Here is a 17,040-nt window from a genome sequence, read left to right as displayed (position 1 = left end):
AACCGCTGCACCAATTTCTTCCAAACTTGGCACAGTTGTTGGCCTTGGTAAGCCTTACTACAGCATACCAAATGTTTAAAATAGGACAACAACCACGCCCACATCCCATATAACGGTAATTTGGAGAAATACGAAATCTTCGATAAATCAGTAAATATTAAAGCTAATTTATTCAAAATTGATGCTTGCAACAATTCTTTACCAAGAGATACGGTTATGATAACATTTTGGAAAATGGGCGTGCCACCGCCCACTTATGATCACATATATGTATCTCGGTAACCGTTCCACCAATTTGTACCAAACTCAGTATGGTTATTGTGCTTGCCACATAAAAGCAAAACGTTGAAAATTATAGAAATCGAACTAAAATTGTGACCGCTTTTCAAATAACGGTAAATTTCAGAAATGCTTGAAACTTCAATATTTCGAAATTGAAGGACGCTAATTTACTCAAAATTGNGTTATTGTGCTTGCCACATAAAAGCAAAACGTTGAAAATTATAGAAATCGAACTAAAATTGTGACCGCTTTTCAAATAACGGTAAATTTCAGAAATGCTTGAAACTTCAATATTTCGAAATTTAAGGACGAGAATTTACACAAAATTGATACACTCCTGCTTACTATGTAGCGGTAGCTTTCGGAGAGGTGAAACTCATATATTTAATACTTGCGCCGGGTATTTAATGTTCGGCTCCGCCCGAACTTACACTTTCTTACTTGTTTTATATTTAAGTAATACAACCATGACTTCTGATATACGTATAACGACAGTTTCTTTTGTTAAACAAAAATAATTTGTAATGAATTTACCAGTCTCTGTTTTTGTGATTTATTTAACGTGTGGTGTAAAGCTTTGTTACGTATAACCTTTATTAACTAAAAAAAAAATAATGATTTTACTAGTCTTTCTATTTGCGATTTCTGTAAATAAAACATGTGAATTTTAGATAAAACATTTTAGCCACTTTTAGCCGTTGTTTTTTTGCCAATATAGCCGGTCGCCCCAAAAAGTTCTGGCAGCGCTGATGCCTAGATAAGTTCATACTTATTTAATTATATTAAATTGAAAACAGAAAATACAGATTGTCTTAAAAGGTTAAAGCTGATTAAAATTTGTATAAATCAGTTTTTATACATATGTACTTAGGTATTTAGATCTTACTTAAAAATCGGTATGTACCAGGGAAGCCAACTCGTGGGGAATTCCCCAATTTGCGGGGAATTTCAGTTTGCGTGGGGAATCGGGGAATGGACCTTTTTTAGTGGGGAATTTCAGTTCGTTCAATTCTAGTACAACAAAGTTACAAATGGCTAAAAATTACCGTTGAAGTTTTAGAAATTTCTTTGTCGCATTTGCTTTCGTGTAACGAATAAACACAATTTATTTTTATATGGAAGAAACCCACAACAAATTCGGCAAAAAATTCTAAACCAAAAATTTTTACCCACTTGAAACTTGCAGTAGAACTGATTGAGTTAATAAACTGCATACTCAAAATCTTTCTAGAAAATCTAATTTAAAGGTCGAACTTTTTACGAAAGTTTGTTGATTTTTTTATTGCACAAAGTTTGATTTATACGGGTTTTGTTAAAGAGTTTACTACATAATTATAAAAACTAACTCAAATTAAATAACCAAAAAAAAATTATAATTGTGAAAACTTGGCAAAATTTAGTGCGACTAAAATTTTTTCGACCATTGTATGTATGTAAATATTATATAAACATTTTTTATTTTTTATTTGTTAAATACCTTTATAAAAGTTTGGTTCCGTTTATGAATACATAATAATAAAATAAACATAAAGACCAGCAATATATTAAAATATATAAAATATTTTTTTTTTGTAAATAAGGAGATATCTGGATCAGGGTTGTTGCTTCCGCATTAATTTTAACATTCGCATTGCTTTCGCATTCGCAAAAACCAATGCGGATCTTTTGCGAATGCGAATATTGAAGGGACCGAAAATTACAGTTATTTTTTATTCCGAAAGGCACATTGAGCGGGTAGTATCAGTAGAGCAGCTGATTTGATTTTTATTTTTTTCAAATTATTTGATCTCGAAAATGTAAATTTATTAACATTTTTTATCACAAAAATTCTAAATTGTTAAAATCTATTTGCATGTGAAACCTTTTTCCATACAAAACAAGCGATTGAATAACAGCTTTTGGAACGTTCGCCCAACTCAGCAGCACAACCGAAAATTACTGGGCCTTGCAAAGGATGGATCAATGCTTCGAGAAGTAAACAAATTTACTAAGAAATAAAGTTGCAAATTTTTGTATTTTTTTACCAATTTCAATTTTTTAATATTTTTTTCTTTCACATGGCGCGCTTTGATTTAGAAGAAAAAATCAGAACAGTTTTTGACACTTTCGATACCAGAAGAACAACAAAATACACGCAAATATGGTTTTTGCTCTAATGCTACTACCTGTTTGATATGCCTTGTACTTTGCGGATAATAAACAAACCGCTTATTCAAATTAAACAAGTTTGGTATCTAATGAAAGAGGACTTAAATAGCTTTAAAACTGAAATGTCTAAAAGAGGAAAGCCACACATTGAAAAATATTTCAATAAAAAATTTTAATTAATTAGCATAGCACAAACATTGGGTCAGGTATGTACTTACATGAATTTCTTTAGCATTAAGTTATAAAAAAATATAAATAGATGTGGTAGCCTTCATTCGTTATTTCTGTTTAAAAGCTATTTCAGTCCTCTTTCATATGATACAAAATTTGTTTAATTTGGATAAGCGGTTTCTTTATAATCCGGATAGGACGTTTATTTCGGAATAAAAAATATTAGGCCAAATTTAACTCTGAAAAAAATAACACTAAATTCGAAAAACGCTGATGACGTGAAAAACTTCGAAACAACCAAAAGCATGAGAATGAAGAATTCTTTTGAAAAAAACGGTGTTTAAACATGTGCCATGATGCTGGATTGTGAAGATGAATGTCAGGAGGATACATCCGACATTTGCAGCCCCGATGAAATTCTCAAAAAGTAATTATTGCACCGCAATAAGGATAAATAAATATAACTGAAAGTCCTCTCAACTGGTGCAGTTTCAATCGAAAAGAATTTACAATTTTGCCAAGTTGCAAGTTTGTCGCCTCGAGCGAGTAGTTATATAGTGGCGCAGGTTTGATTTACGACCGTTCAAAAAGTTTTTATTAAGTACAATGTTCCAATTTTTAAATTCAAGTATTAAAAAACATTCAGTCTTAACCGGTTCACTTTCCACTTTTGGTTTTCATGTACATATTTACTATGGGCGGAATACAAATTTTCGGGTGAATTTTTTTTTCGGGCAAAAATCAGGATAACGTGGTTTATTAGAAATTATTAACCTTTCCATTTTTATTTATCTAAATCACCTAATTTACCCACCTAAATTATTTCTTAAAAATACATGACATCCGCATTCGCATCCGCATTCGCGGATGTTAGCTTTTAAACATCCGCATCCGCTTTCGCATCCGCGGACATTCGCAACATCCCTAATCTGGATGATATCAGGATTTTACGAAATTTCGGGCAAAATCGGGGAATTTCATTGTCAAAATCGGGGAATTCTCAAAAATGAGTTGGCTACCCTGGTATGTACGTACATACATATTTAATTAAACTTATAATTGTACTTCCCCACTTAAAACAAAAATTGTACTTCACTTCATTGAGTGATTTCAACTTCACTGTCTGTGTTTATACACGGAAACTTTTGCCGACGCGATTTTTATACCCGAGCGCACTTGTGCACAAGGGTATTATAATTTTGTTCACATAACGGTTGTTTGTAAAAGCCAAAACGAATCGTGATAGATATAGATATATATATAAATAAATGATCAGAATGAAAAGAGAAATCGATTAAGCGGTGACTGTCCGTCCGTCCGTCTGTCTGTCCGTGAACACGATAACTCGAGAAAAAATTGAGATATGTCAACAAAATTTGGTAAGTAGGTTTCCCTTTATCCAAGGTAGGTTGGGATTGAAAATGGTAAGAATCAGACAATGACCACGCCCACCACCCATATAACGGTATTTTCGAAATATGCAAAAAGTACGATATTTTCGCAAATACTGGATCCAAATTGTTGAAAGTTGGTATGCGATGTAGAAATTTGGCATAAAATAAGACATTTATGAAATTTTTGGAAGATGGGCGTGGCCCCGCCCACTTATGATAAAAAGCTGTATCTCGGTAGTCCCTTCACCACTCCCCACCAAACTAGCTGAGAACATTTCTTAAGGCTTGACTAAGGAACCTGTTGAAAATTTTTGAAATCGGACAAGAACCACGCCCACCTCCCAAATAACGGTAATTTACAGAAATACAAAAACTGTGATAAATAAGTAAGTAACTATTTAAGCTAATTTACTCAAAATCGTTATATGCAATAAACTCTTAGCAGCGTGGCACCGCCCACTTATGCATACATATGTGTATCTCGGTAACCGGTTTACCGATTTCTACCAAACTCGGCACATTTATCAACCTTGGCGTGAAAAGGCAATATGCTGAAAATTTTTGAAATCGGACTAAAATTACTGCCACTTACCATATGACGGTACATTTCAGAAATACGAAAACTCAGATTTTTTAATAAGCTAAGACGCCAACCTACAACAATCACTTAAAAAGACACAAGATGATTGATTACTTACTACGTAAGTGTTTATTGATAACCGCCTTACCGATTTGGTCCAATTATTTCAATAAATTATAGTATATTATCGAAATGTTTCGAAATGCTTATCATGCAGTTTACTGAAAGGTGAAAAAACGATATTTAATATGTGCGCCGGGTATATAATGTTCGGTTTCGCCCGAACTTATACTTCTTTACTTGTTCATATTCCGTTTTGGTGTTGCGCGTTTCATTTAAACACCGCGACTTTTTCGTATGCAATTGTTGTTGTCAGCAGTGTTGCCGCTACGTCATGAAAAAATGTATCAATATTACATAGTTACATCCCAAGCTAATAAAAACGAGGTAAAAATGGATCAAATGTATCACACATTTTTTATTTAAGTATCAAAGTATCAAGTTAGCAAAAAGTTAAAAAAATGCTATTTGGTTTCATACTTTTGCATTTTATTATTTTCAATAACCGAAAAATCATGTAATTCACATTCATACACATACATATGTACTTATGTACATGAAGAAAAATATTTTACATATTGTGACAATCTATTAAAAAAGAGATAATTGTTTTTAATCTTGTATAGAGACGAACAAAAATATTATGTACAGATTTTATATAAACATGAATTCAAATATATGTACAAACTTAAAACTAATAGCTGTCGATCATTTAAGTTAAATGCCAAATTATGTGATACATTTCACGTTAAGCTCGTTGGAAATTACCTCAAAAAGCTGGGACTACCTTCATTTTGGACGGACGGACAGACAGACATGGCCTAATCGACCTCTCTTTTCATTTCATTTGATTTATGTACACATTTGTCTATATCTATCTCGATTCGTTTTGGCTGTTAAAAACAACCGTTATGTAAACAAAGTTATAATACCCTTGTGCACAAGTGCGCTCGGGCATAATGAATGGAGTCAGCTATTTACACATAGGTAATTTAAAGCATTTTTCTTTAAGCGTATTTGACCCCAAAACGTTTTAATATTTTCGATACAATTTTTAAAACTTCCACTGCATACATATTTTCTCTTTGCCATGTATCAAAATTTTTACCACGCGAAATATTTAAGTATCTTGCGAAATGAGCGAAAAAATAAAGTATCTTCCAGAAATTTGCACAAGCACGGATCAGTTTTGAAGTATATGGTTCAAAACGGCAGCACTGGTTGTCAGCTGTGAACCCGCTAACTCAATTTACACAAGTTGCGTTCGCGTAGCTGTTAATTGTTTATGTTTAACCAGAACTTTCAGGTTTTTGCGTTCGCGTACGCAAAAAACTTGCAAAGGGGGGAAATTGAGAGACCAAAGTGACATTTCATTTTGAGGGGAAGCTGCTGGTTTCTGGTGGAAAAATTTTTGCCAACAGCAATTTGCCAACAGGAAAACAGCTGATCAAAAACAGCTGGTCTGAATTTACGCAAATCACAAGATTGAATTTGATGGTTTGGAAGTTAAAAATTACAAAATGCGACTAATTAAACTTGTAAGAAGTAAGTAGTTATTTGTTTAATCAATAAACTGTGTCAGGATACCACTTTGTGGTGAGTTGTCGTACGTTTTAAATTTTACACTTTTGAATGTAAACAAAAATTATATCAGCTGTTCGTGTAACTTGCAAGTTTCTGCAAATTTTCTGTTCGCGTACTGTTTTGGATATTTATCTCTTGTGAGAGAACTGGTGACATATCGCCGGAATTTTGCTGTTGGTTGGTTTTTACTGGAGATTTTAAAAGAACGCACCTACAGACGAACGAGAGCTCAAAGTGTGTTCCGAGCACGAGAACTTGGTGCCCCTCTCCTTTCCTCATCACGCTCTCTCCTACAAGCGTCGAGTTGCCGCAACAAAAATCACCGTGTGTAAATGAGCACAAATTAAAGCCAAACATAATTTTTATGCGATGGAATTTTCCACCGAAAGTAACGGTAGAAACGGTACTCATTCTATTTTTCAGCTGACTACGGTGAAGCATTCTACTTTGTATTCCCCATAATGAATCAAAGCAACGAAAAAATTCGAAGCCATTATAAGGCAAAGCGTTCTAGAACACGTTACCACTAAAAGCGATTACCGATTTTTTGCTGGGCTCACCCCCCTAAATTTTGGTATAAAAATATTATTTTTAAAAAGGATGGGTGCATTCCAAAACGTCAAAATACAATGCATCAGTCTCTTTTGTTTCTAAAGCGCACTAAAAGAAACAGTCTAACTTGCGCAACCTAGTAGAAAACTAGCATCTAACCAAGGTTGCGCACATTTAACATTACAATCTACTGAGGGTTAGAATAAAAGAGACTGATGCTTTTTATTTTGACGTTTGGGAATTCACCCGAACATTTTTAAACAATAACTGTTTTACAGCAAAAATGTTCTATGGATGCCACTATCCAATTTCTATATATATAGAATTGCTCGGTGATTCCGAAAATCGAGTTAGTTTTTGTTTCTATGGATACGTTCTCGAGATATTTGCAATTTACCGTTATTCAGCTTAAAAAAAAAGAGTGGTTCCACTTAGATCCAGTTTTTCAAGAGTCAGATAAGCCACGAATAAGTACTAACTGGACTAATAAGAGGAAATGGTGTTTTACAATAGGCAGTTAAAGTTTATTCAGAGAATAATTAACCTAACTGAGAAATAAATTTATCCGGCGATTCGTTCACCAGATAAAGACCGGATAGCATTGGTTTTGACGTTTCCGCAGTTTGAAAATAAGCTCTGTGTATGCTTACTGTAATGTCTGAGTGAATCTCTTGCACTCAAACTTACTAAATACTCTCGTTCGCTCACTGCAGCTTATATGTATGTATGCACATACTATAAATATTACGGTTAGCCTAAGTATACATAACTTGAGTCTTAGCAATAATAGGCAGTCGCGTAGCGAACATCAACAAACGAACATTGTAACTAATTATATATATTTAATAAAGTTGTTGCTGAATACTAAATTGGCGCAGTCGGTAGGATACCGTAACATTCATTAGTATATAGCAACCGTTCGCCAAAACAAAATCGCTTAACATTATTGTTGTTCCTGCGCAACCTAAAACGTGAATATTGCGAGAAGTCAAAGCTAAAGGGCAAGCCAAGGTCACCTTCAGCAATCATTCGTTTTAGCGCAATTAACACCGCAGCACCTGCAGTTTGAGGAAAACGTTTCTCGCCACATAATGTCGACACTTGGGAATCTGGAACCGTTCAACGTGGAACACCCAGAAAATTGGTCTACGTATTATGCGAGGTTCGAGCTCTACTTACTGGCCAATGACGTACAGGGCAACGATCGGCAAAGGGCCGTATTTCTCACCTTAGCCGGAGCGCCATTATATGATCTCCTGTCGTCATTGGCCTCGCCCCGTCAGGTGAGTCAACTAAGCATAAATGAAATCAAAATGATTTTAACAAATCATTTTTCTCCCCGGCCCTCGGAAATCGCGGCTTATTACAAATTCCACAAACGAGACCAAAAATCTAATGAGGGATTTTCCGAGTACGTCGCAGCCTTGCGCAAATTGGCTGTTGATTGCAACTTTGGCACGGCGTTGGATCGCATGCTAAGAGATCGCTTGGTATGTGGCTTGCGTGATGAGGCATTGCAGCGCAATCTACTAGCAGAGCCGGACTTGAAGTTGCAAAAGGTTCTCGATCGAGCTGCTACTGCCGAAGCAGCATTTAAGCACGCATCTGAAATGCGACACTCCGAACAGGTTCATCATGTAGCGTCCAACAACAACCATCGCCATAATCGTTTGAAAACGCGTGCTAGTTCCAACGCACAAACAAAGCCATGCAATGGATGTGGTGGCTCACATGCCCGCTGTCAGTGTCCGCATCGAGAAACAATTTGCTCGTCGTGTGGCACAAAAGGTCACCTTCAACGTGTTTGTCGCTCATCAGCATCTAACTCAGCCAATCAGCAAAAGACATCGCATTCTTCAGGACGGTTAAAAAAGCAGAAACCACAATCCATAAATCAAATTTTGCCTCTGGTTGATTTGAAAAAATCAGCGACCATCAGTATTAATGGATATAATTGCACATTTGAAATCGATTCGGGGTCAAACTATACCATAATGTCATCAACAACATTTGAACGTGTGTGGCCGGTACAGAAGCCAATCATGCACACCAGTGACCTTGAACTTGTCGATTTTCAACGTAATAGAATTCCTATAATGGGTGTGGTTGATACAGATGTATCATACGGCGGCCGTGAGGTCAGCTGCTTACCCGTCGTTGTCGTAGACGGAAACCGTTCAAACGTATTAGGGTGCAATTGGTTCACCCCACTGGGCATTACAATTCAGGGCGTCAATGCAGTTGAAGAAGCATCGTCAATCAAAGGTATCCTTAAGCAATTTAATCATCTTTTCGCAGAGGAGCTGGGGTGTTTCAAAGGGAAGCCAGTTTCCCTCTACATCGACAAGTTAGTTCAACCTATTCGATATCCACCTCGGCGTATTCCATTAGCCACCAAAGGCCTTGTCGAAGCTGAACTAGACCGCCTATGTTCACAAGGGATCCTAGAGCCAGTTGAGTACTCGGACTGGGCCACACCGATTGTGCCGGTTCCTAAGAGCGACGGGACAATCCGCATTTGCGGCGACTATAAGTCGACGCTTAACAAAGCACTAAAGCCGCACAACTTCCAGATACCTGCTATCAACACTTTACTTTCGTCTATAGAGGGAGGCAGCATTTTTGCCAAAATAGATCTTGCACAAGCCTATCAGCAATTGCAAGTGGACGAACAATCATCCGTGTTGCAGACTATCGTCACTCACAAAGGCGCCTTCAGAGTTACCAGGCTTCAATTTGGAATCTCTTCAGCGCCAGGGATATTTCAAAATTTTATAGAAACACTTTTAAGAAATATTCCGGGGGTGCTGCCGTATTTTGACGACATCGTTCTAATGGGCAAAACAGAGGCTGAGCTCGCTGCTCGGCTGCATGAGGTATTTAGCCGATTCAACACCGCTGGTCTTCGACTAAGAAAGGATAAGTGTTCCTTCGGAGTCTCAAGCATCGAGTTCCTGGGATTCAAGCTGGATTCACTGGGCATTCGGCCATCTCAGAGTAAAGTCAAGGCCATTCAAAACGCTCCAGCACCCCAAGACAAAAAACAATTGCAAGCGTTCTTGGGCCTCCTCAATTTCTACCACTCCTTTTTACCGAACAAAGCTACAATTGCCGAGCCCTTACATCGCCTACTGGATAAGAACTCCCATTGGTTCTGGAAAAAGGAACAACAACAGGCGTTCGAAAATCTTAAGCAGCTCATAGTATCCGAACGCGTTCTAGTACACTATAGCTCAAAATTGCCATTGGTGGTAGTTTGTGATGCATCGCCATATGGCATCGGCGCTGTTCTCAGCCACCGCATGCCTGAGGGGTGTGAGAGGCCCATTGCATTTTACTCTAGGACCTTATCGAAGCCAGAGCGGAATTACGCCCAAATAGACCGCGAAGCTGTAGCGTTAATCGCTGGAGTGAAAAAATTTCACGACTACCTTTATGGGCGCAAATTTACTCTGGTTACCGATCATCGGCCCCTATTGGGTATCTTCAATACGACCAAGCCCGTTCCTAATGTGATATCATCGCAAATGCTTCGACGGCGAATTTTCCTTAATGCGTACGATTTTGAAATTGCATACCGTTCGGGAAATAAGTTGGGGAACGCTGACTTTTTGAGTCGATTACCCTTAATGGATGAGCAACGAATGATTAAGGAAGATGTACTGATGATAGAAATGGTCAACAAGCCCGTAGTAGACGCCAAACATATCGCTGTTCAAACTGCCAAAAATGCGGACCTGGCAAAAGTTCTCAGCTGGGCGTTAAGGGGGTGGCCACCTAACATGAGCCGATCGGACAGGCTGTATCCCTTTTATGTTCGCCGACAAGAAATCTCATCAGTAAAAGGTTGCTTACTATGGGGGAACAGAACAATCATCCCGACAGAAAGTCGACAGGTAGTCCTCAGTGCGTTACATACTGGCCATCCGGGCATTGTGCGAATGAAGGCCTTAGCGAGAAGCTATGTCTGGTGGCCGAAAATGGAGTCGGAGATTGAGGATATTGTAAAGATGTGTGCACCTTGCCAAGCTACTCGTCACGAGAAAGCTCATGCGCCAGTTCATTGGTGGGAAACAACGAAAAATCCATGGTCACGCCTCCATGTAGATTTTGCTGGGCCGTTTCAAGGTAAGATTTTCTTCATCGTTGTAGATTCGTTCTCGAAGTGGCTTGAAGTTTTCTTGGTCAAGTCAACCTCATCCCAATCGGCCATCAAACCCCTTCGATCACTCTTCGCAACTCATGGGCTGCCGGATGAGATAGTGTCAGACAACGGGACAGCATTTACATCCGATGAATTTAAAACATTCATGCAGGACAACTTAATTCGTCACATTCGCTGTGCCCCATTTCACCCGTCGTCCAACGGTCAAGCAGAACGAATGGTGCAGACAACGAAGGACTTCTTGAAGAAAACACCAGAGTGGCAGGACATCGACTTAAGGCTGTCACGGTTTCTTTTCAATCAGCATATTACGCCGCATACATCTACTGGGCGTTCACCTGCAGAGCTTATGTTTAAGAGACAACTAAAGACATTTTTCGATAAAATTCATCCGCACGAATTGCCTACTGCAAAGCACGAAATTGGCAGGGAGAAGTCCTTCAACGATGGAGACCCAGTGTGGGTGCGAAACTACTCCACAGGACCTAAATGGGTACCAGCGAAAATTAATTCAAGGAATGGACCCATATCATATGCAGTTCAGCTGGACGACGATTCGCGTATCATAAAACGGCATCTGGATCAGATAAGAATTCGACAAGTAGCTGAACGGGGTAATGACTTAGCTCTCTTTAACCAAAACTCTAAAGAGCCAGAAACCTCATCGGAATCGGGGTCTGCAGCGATGGATGAGAGCAGTCCATCTTCTCCACTTCAACAACAGTCCAATTCAGAGGGTTCTTCGCAGCATCGGTCGTACCCCTCCACCGCAGCAGATAGTTCGACACCGCTGGACGCAGGCATCTCATCAGACGATTGCACTCCACGACGATCCAATCGTGCTCGCCGTCCACCAGATTTTTACAGCGTTCCTGGGCGTTAAGGGGTGTAATGTCTGAGTGAATCTCTTGCACTCAAACTTACTAAATACTCTCGTTCGCTCACTGCAGCTTATATGTATGTATGCACATACTATAAATATTACGGTTAGCCTAAGTTTCTGTTTGTTCGTAACAATTGTTACAATTTATCATATTTTGGCGTTTTCATACGCAAAACTTGGCAGAAATTTATAAAGTAGGAGAAGTTGAGAGAAAAAAATTTTGAGAGGAAGTTGCAAGATTTTACTGGATAAATTCTTCCTTATAACAATTTGCCAGTAAGAAAAACAGCTTTTTACATGCTGCTTCTTGCATTTCACTCAAGCGAAAGAATACACTTTTGGAATCATATATGTAATACTTCTATATCGCTAGTACATTCAAAGTACATTCCCCAACATCAGAGTGCCGAATAATTGAAAAAAGAAAGAGATCCGATAAGCGAATGTACTCAAAATGACAATTTTACTTTTCAAAATTCAGGAGCGGGTTCACAAATTTTTATTTAAAAACAATTCTTATGAAAAATTAACAAAAAAATAAAATTTTTGTAAATCTATGAGAAGCGCTGCGGCCGTTGGTGGTGGCAGAGGATAAAAATACAAGTTAGAGAAGGACTTGGCATCAGTTGGCATTTCCAATTGGCATAGAAGGGAATCGAGTAACGTGCTTTATTAGATTCGGCCAACGTATAAAATACCACACCGCTTTATGTGTAAATAAGTTTTGTCTTTGTTAAGAAAAGATCTTCTATCTTCCAATTTTTCAGATTTCCAAATAACGAGGAGCATCGGAGAAATTCGTCATACCGAGCTCTAACCGCTAAAATAATTATATATATATATATTTAAATTACTTTTTGATGCAGGTGCTCTAAGAGGCATTTATGCATCAAAATTAAAATTTGAAAAAAGTTCTCTTACTTCATTTTCGCGGCTAGGGCTCGATATACATTTCAGCATGAAGGCAACATGAGACCGCCAAATTTGTGTTTGTTTGTTGAATTCCCTGAACCGGCCCTGTTATGATATGGCAAATCATTCTATGAGTAGTTTACAAATATACACGTATACTTTTACAATCACAAAAATTTTCATAGGCTTTTTTAAAAGGAAGTAAATTAGTACAAATGGTTAGTAGTTTTCATTAGAGTTTGAATAACTCCTTTCACTAAATTGCTTTTAGTAACTTTAACGAGACCATAACTTATTTTATTTTATTCATTTTAGTGCAGTTTTGACAAAATTTTCTTGCTAAAAAATCTTTTGTTACACTACTTCATTTTATTCCTTTGATTGTACAGGTTAAATAAAAGCTTGTTTTTANTAGATATTAAAATAATTCAACTTGCAATGAAAGAGAATAGAAGACTTGGCAAGCAAAATGTTTGCATACGTTTTGTATAAACATACATATGTACATATAGCAGCAGTTAATTTTATTTAAAGAAATGGCGTGTTGTCCATTTCCGCTGTAGCATGGCATATATTCAGGCGCAAGATTTAACTTCTTCTGGCGGGGCGACATCTGGAGTCTAGAATTTGCTACAAATAGCTTTGCTACACTACCGCCGCGGCGCGCCGGCAGCTTTAACAATTTTATAGTGGTTTTACGTTCTTTGGCAAATTACGCTCTGTTTGCCATAAATCTTACTATTTTTTGACCGCCTTTGAATCAAGACCCCTGTACTATATGGGGAATTCATTTATATTTTAAATTGCATTGTCATCGTGATTGGAGCTATGCTGAAAATTTCAAGTCTCTAACTTATCGGGAAGTCAGTTTAAAATCGATTGGAATTTTCCGCGATTTGCGCGGGATGACCAAGTTAAATAAAAGCTTATAAAAAGCCCCTGCTTACGACAGTATTTGATACCTGCGCCGGGTATATAAAGTTCGGTTTCGCCCAAACTTATACCTCTTTGCTTGCTTTTAATTATTTTCTTTTATAAATGGTACATAAATTCACGACTTAAAATAGTTATTTTTGTTAATAGCAATGAAATAAAACTGTATTAGGTTATAATTCATTTTAAAACAATAAAATATATTTAAACTAAACAATTAAATCTTTTAACAATAAAAAATAAAGGAAAAAAGGTTGATGCTAAGTCCACATTAAAAGAATAAAATCTTAAATAGAAAATGTGGTAAGTCCTAAAAGAGCCTATAAGTCTGCAACAGCTTTATTTGGAAATTGGCCGATTATTGGTACTAAAACAAGACGAACTAAGGAATAAAACTGCATTTACAGATTAGAAAAATATTGAAAACAAAAAAAGTTAGACGGTTTTTTGTCCCTCCTGAAAAATAAAAAAAAATGGACTTAGCACGTTTGCGAACTAAGCCAACGATATATGTTTGGAATTGTAAAAATAAAATTGCCTAAATAAAACTTTTTATTAAAAAATAATAAAACTAGTAACCACTTGAAAGCTTTTTATTTTCGTACTTTTGGGCAGTGTTACCAACGTAGAAATTTCCCCCCAAATTTAGGGGGAAGGATTTTTTGGGCAAAAACTTTTTTTAGGGAGCACATTTTTCTGCTTACTATTGTTTAGTGGAATTTGATTTAATTTTTAGGGATACAATTTTTCTGCTTACTATTGTTTAGTTGAATTTAATTTACTCTGATTTTTTGTTACGGAAAATAAAATCCCAAATTTTACATGAACAGACATGTAGCAAGTAATTTGCAACAATTATCACAAATTAATACTTTTTGGTGTTAATGTATCCACAAATATCTCAAAGTAGAAAAAATTGAGAGGGATAAGTCACAGTTGCCTTAAATGGGAAGGTGCAAATCTTTACTGGACAAATTTTAACTTCCAACAAGAAAAATAGCTGATCGTATATCGCTGGTGAAATTCACACTAATATAGGAGGATGTTATGAGGTTTTCATCGTCGAAATTGACTAAATAAACCTATTTAAATTATAATAGAATATGAAATACTGTTGTTGTTAGAAAACTTTTTAAATAAACAAATTAATCAGCTGTTCATGAAACTTCGCGCTCACATACTTCTTTGGGTAGTTCTCTCTTTGAAAGCGAATTCTCGGAAGAGAACCCCTATATTGTAACAATGTGATTTCTGAATGTGTGAAAGATATCCATTGTATTGCCAATAACCTAGCTTCCAGGAGTCGCTCTCAATGAGAGTACTATCCCACAAACCTGCAAGCAGTTACTAGTTTTATGAAATTTTAATAAAAATTTTTATTTTGATAATTTTGACTTTACAATTCCAGAAGTTAATTCCTTTGCTTCTGTAAAATGCAAGAAATAGCATGTAAAGAGCAGTTTTTCTTAACCGAAAATTGTTACAAGTACTACTTTACAAGTTCTTACAAGTTCCTACTTTGCTAATTCCATGCAAGTTTTTGCGTACAAAAATGCCAAACGTACGTAAACCACAGGGCTTATATTTATTTTATGACAATCAATCAATTAAGCAACGTACTAGTTGTCTCTTCTATCATAAGGTATTGTCGCTAACTTGCTTTCGCTCTAATTTTTTGACAAGTAGTCATGTTGCCTTTTTTCTGTATATACATGACTTTTCGATAGGGCTGATAGTTTCTGAGAAATTAATTCACAAAAAATAAAAAAACAGTCGTAGTTTTATATTGACTTTTTGAAATTTTTTATCAGAAAAGCCAAAAATCTGGAGTTATTAATTAATTTTTCAGAAACTACAAGGCTTATGTATGTGATGTATATTGTCATATTGTTAAGTACATACATGTATTCATACATATGTAAGCACATATATATAACATACATATGTACTTACATACATATTTCAATAAACATATTAACATACTCAATTAACATACACTACTTATTAACATTAAGATAACATATTTATGTTAAGACTTCAGGAGAGTTAACACCCTCTGCATTGTTTTACTGTTATATACATATATTAAGTAAGCTAACGTTAATATTTATTACATATATATTATGTAAGAAATAAAGAGTTTTAGTTGTAAAGAAACATCGAAGAAGGTGGTTTAATTTCGCAACGTGACTGGCGACGAAGAAAACAATAACAGAAGGAAAAGTTTACTTGGCAAGAGTCAAATAAGCAATCATCTGCGAACAAAAAATTTTAATAATTATAATTATAAATTATAATAACTAAAAACTTTTAAAGTGATGTAAAACATAAAAAAAAAGAGTTAAGGCTTTTACTTGAATAACACGTATATGAACATTTATTGAGTGATCTAAAACTGAATGCATTAAAGTGAGAAAAACGAGAAAAAAGTCGAAACTTAAAACTTTTAATTACATAAACAAAATTACATAAAAACAAATTTCAAGATAAAAAGAAAAAAAGAAGAAGTTTAATTTGGGCCTTTTACTTAAATAATTAAGTGATATACAACTGAAAATATTGTAGTGAAAATAACGGTCGAACATTTTTTTCCAAATACCTATGTACAGTTAAATAAACGTTAGAACAAAAGAGAAGAATCTGTGAAAAAGCCGGGGCTTCAGAGAAAAAATAGAACAAAAACCAAAGAAAAACTTTATACTGAGTATACTGCTCTATATAAAATATAGTCAGAGAATTTTAAAATACAAAATTACTGTAATCGTTTCTCACAGCAAAAATTAAGTGTTCTTCATAAGCACCTAACTAAATACAAAAGAAATTGCTTAAGCAGGAGCAACAACAACAGTAGCAACAGCAGCGGCGGTACATAATCAATAAAGAGCAATCCTTACATCGAGAGAAAAAATAATCTACAATAGTAACAAAGTTAAGAGAAACAAGTAAGAAAGTCTAAGTTCGGGCGGAGCCGAACATTAAATACCCGGCGCAAGTATTAAATATATATTTTCCACCTTTCCGAAAGCTACCGCTACATGGTAAACCGGGGTGTATCCATTTTGTGTAAATTAGCGTCCTTAAATTTCGAAATATTGAAGTTTCAAGCATTTCTGAAATTTACCGTTATATGAAAAGCGGCCGTAATTTTAGTCCGATTTCAATAATTTTCAACGGTTTGCTTTATGTGGCAAGCACAATACTCATACCGAGTTTGGTACAAATTTCTAGAGCTGTTACCGATATACACAAATGTGATCATAAGTGGGCGGTGCCACGCCCATTTTCCAAAATTTTATCATAAGCGTATTTCCTGATAAAGAATTGTTGCAACCGTCAATTTTGAATAAATTAGCTTTAATATTTACTGATTTATCGA

The 17,040-nt window shown here is 36.0% G+C and overlaps 2 protein-coding genes across 4 annotated transcripts in view; both read left to right on the top strand.

The window, feature by feature from the left end:
• The window catches only part of Tdg (Thymine DNA glycosylase), an 84,434-nt gene that overhangs the window by 6,398 nt on the left and 60,996 nt on the right, over positions 1-17,040 (top strand). The gene's annotated exons all lie outside the window — the stretch shown is intronic.
• LOC108362138 (uncharacterized) lies at positions 7,863-11,819 on the top strand. The gene is made up of 2 exons (XM_017615000.1): positions 7,863-10,511; positions 11,088-11,819. Exons 1-2 carry the CDS (start codon positions 7,863-7,865, stop codon positions 11,817-11,819), a joined length of 3,381 nt encoding a protein of 1,126 aa, XP_017470489.1.

The sequence above is a fragment of the Rhagoletis zephyria genome, unplaced genomic scaffold (genome assembly GCF_001687245.7).
Source record: "Rhagoletis zephyria isolate East Lansing unplaced genomic scaffold, Rhagoletis_zephyria_1.1 Rzeph_scaffold_00948, whole genome shotgun sequence".
Lineage (NCBI taxonomy): Eukaryota > Metazoa > Arthropoda > Insecta > Diptera > Tephritidae > Rhagoletis > Rhagoletis zephyria.
Note: the sequence above shows the minus strand (reverse complement) of the source record. Positions and strands in the feature narration are given on the sequence as shown.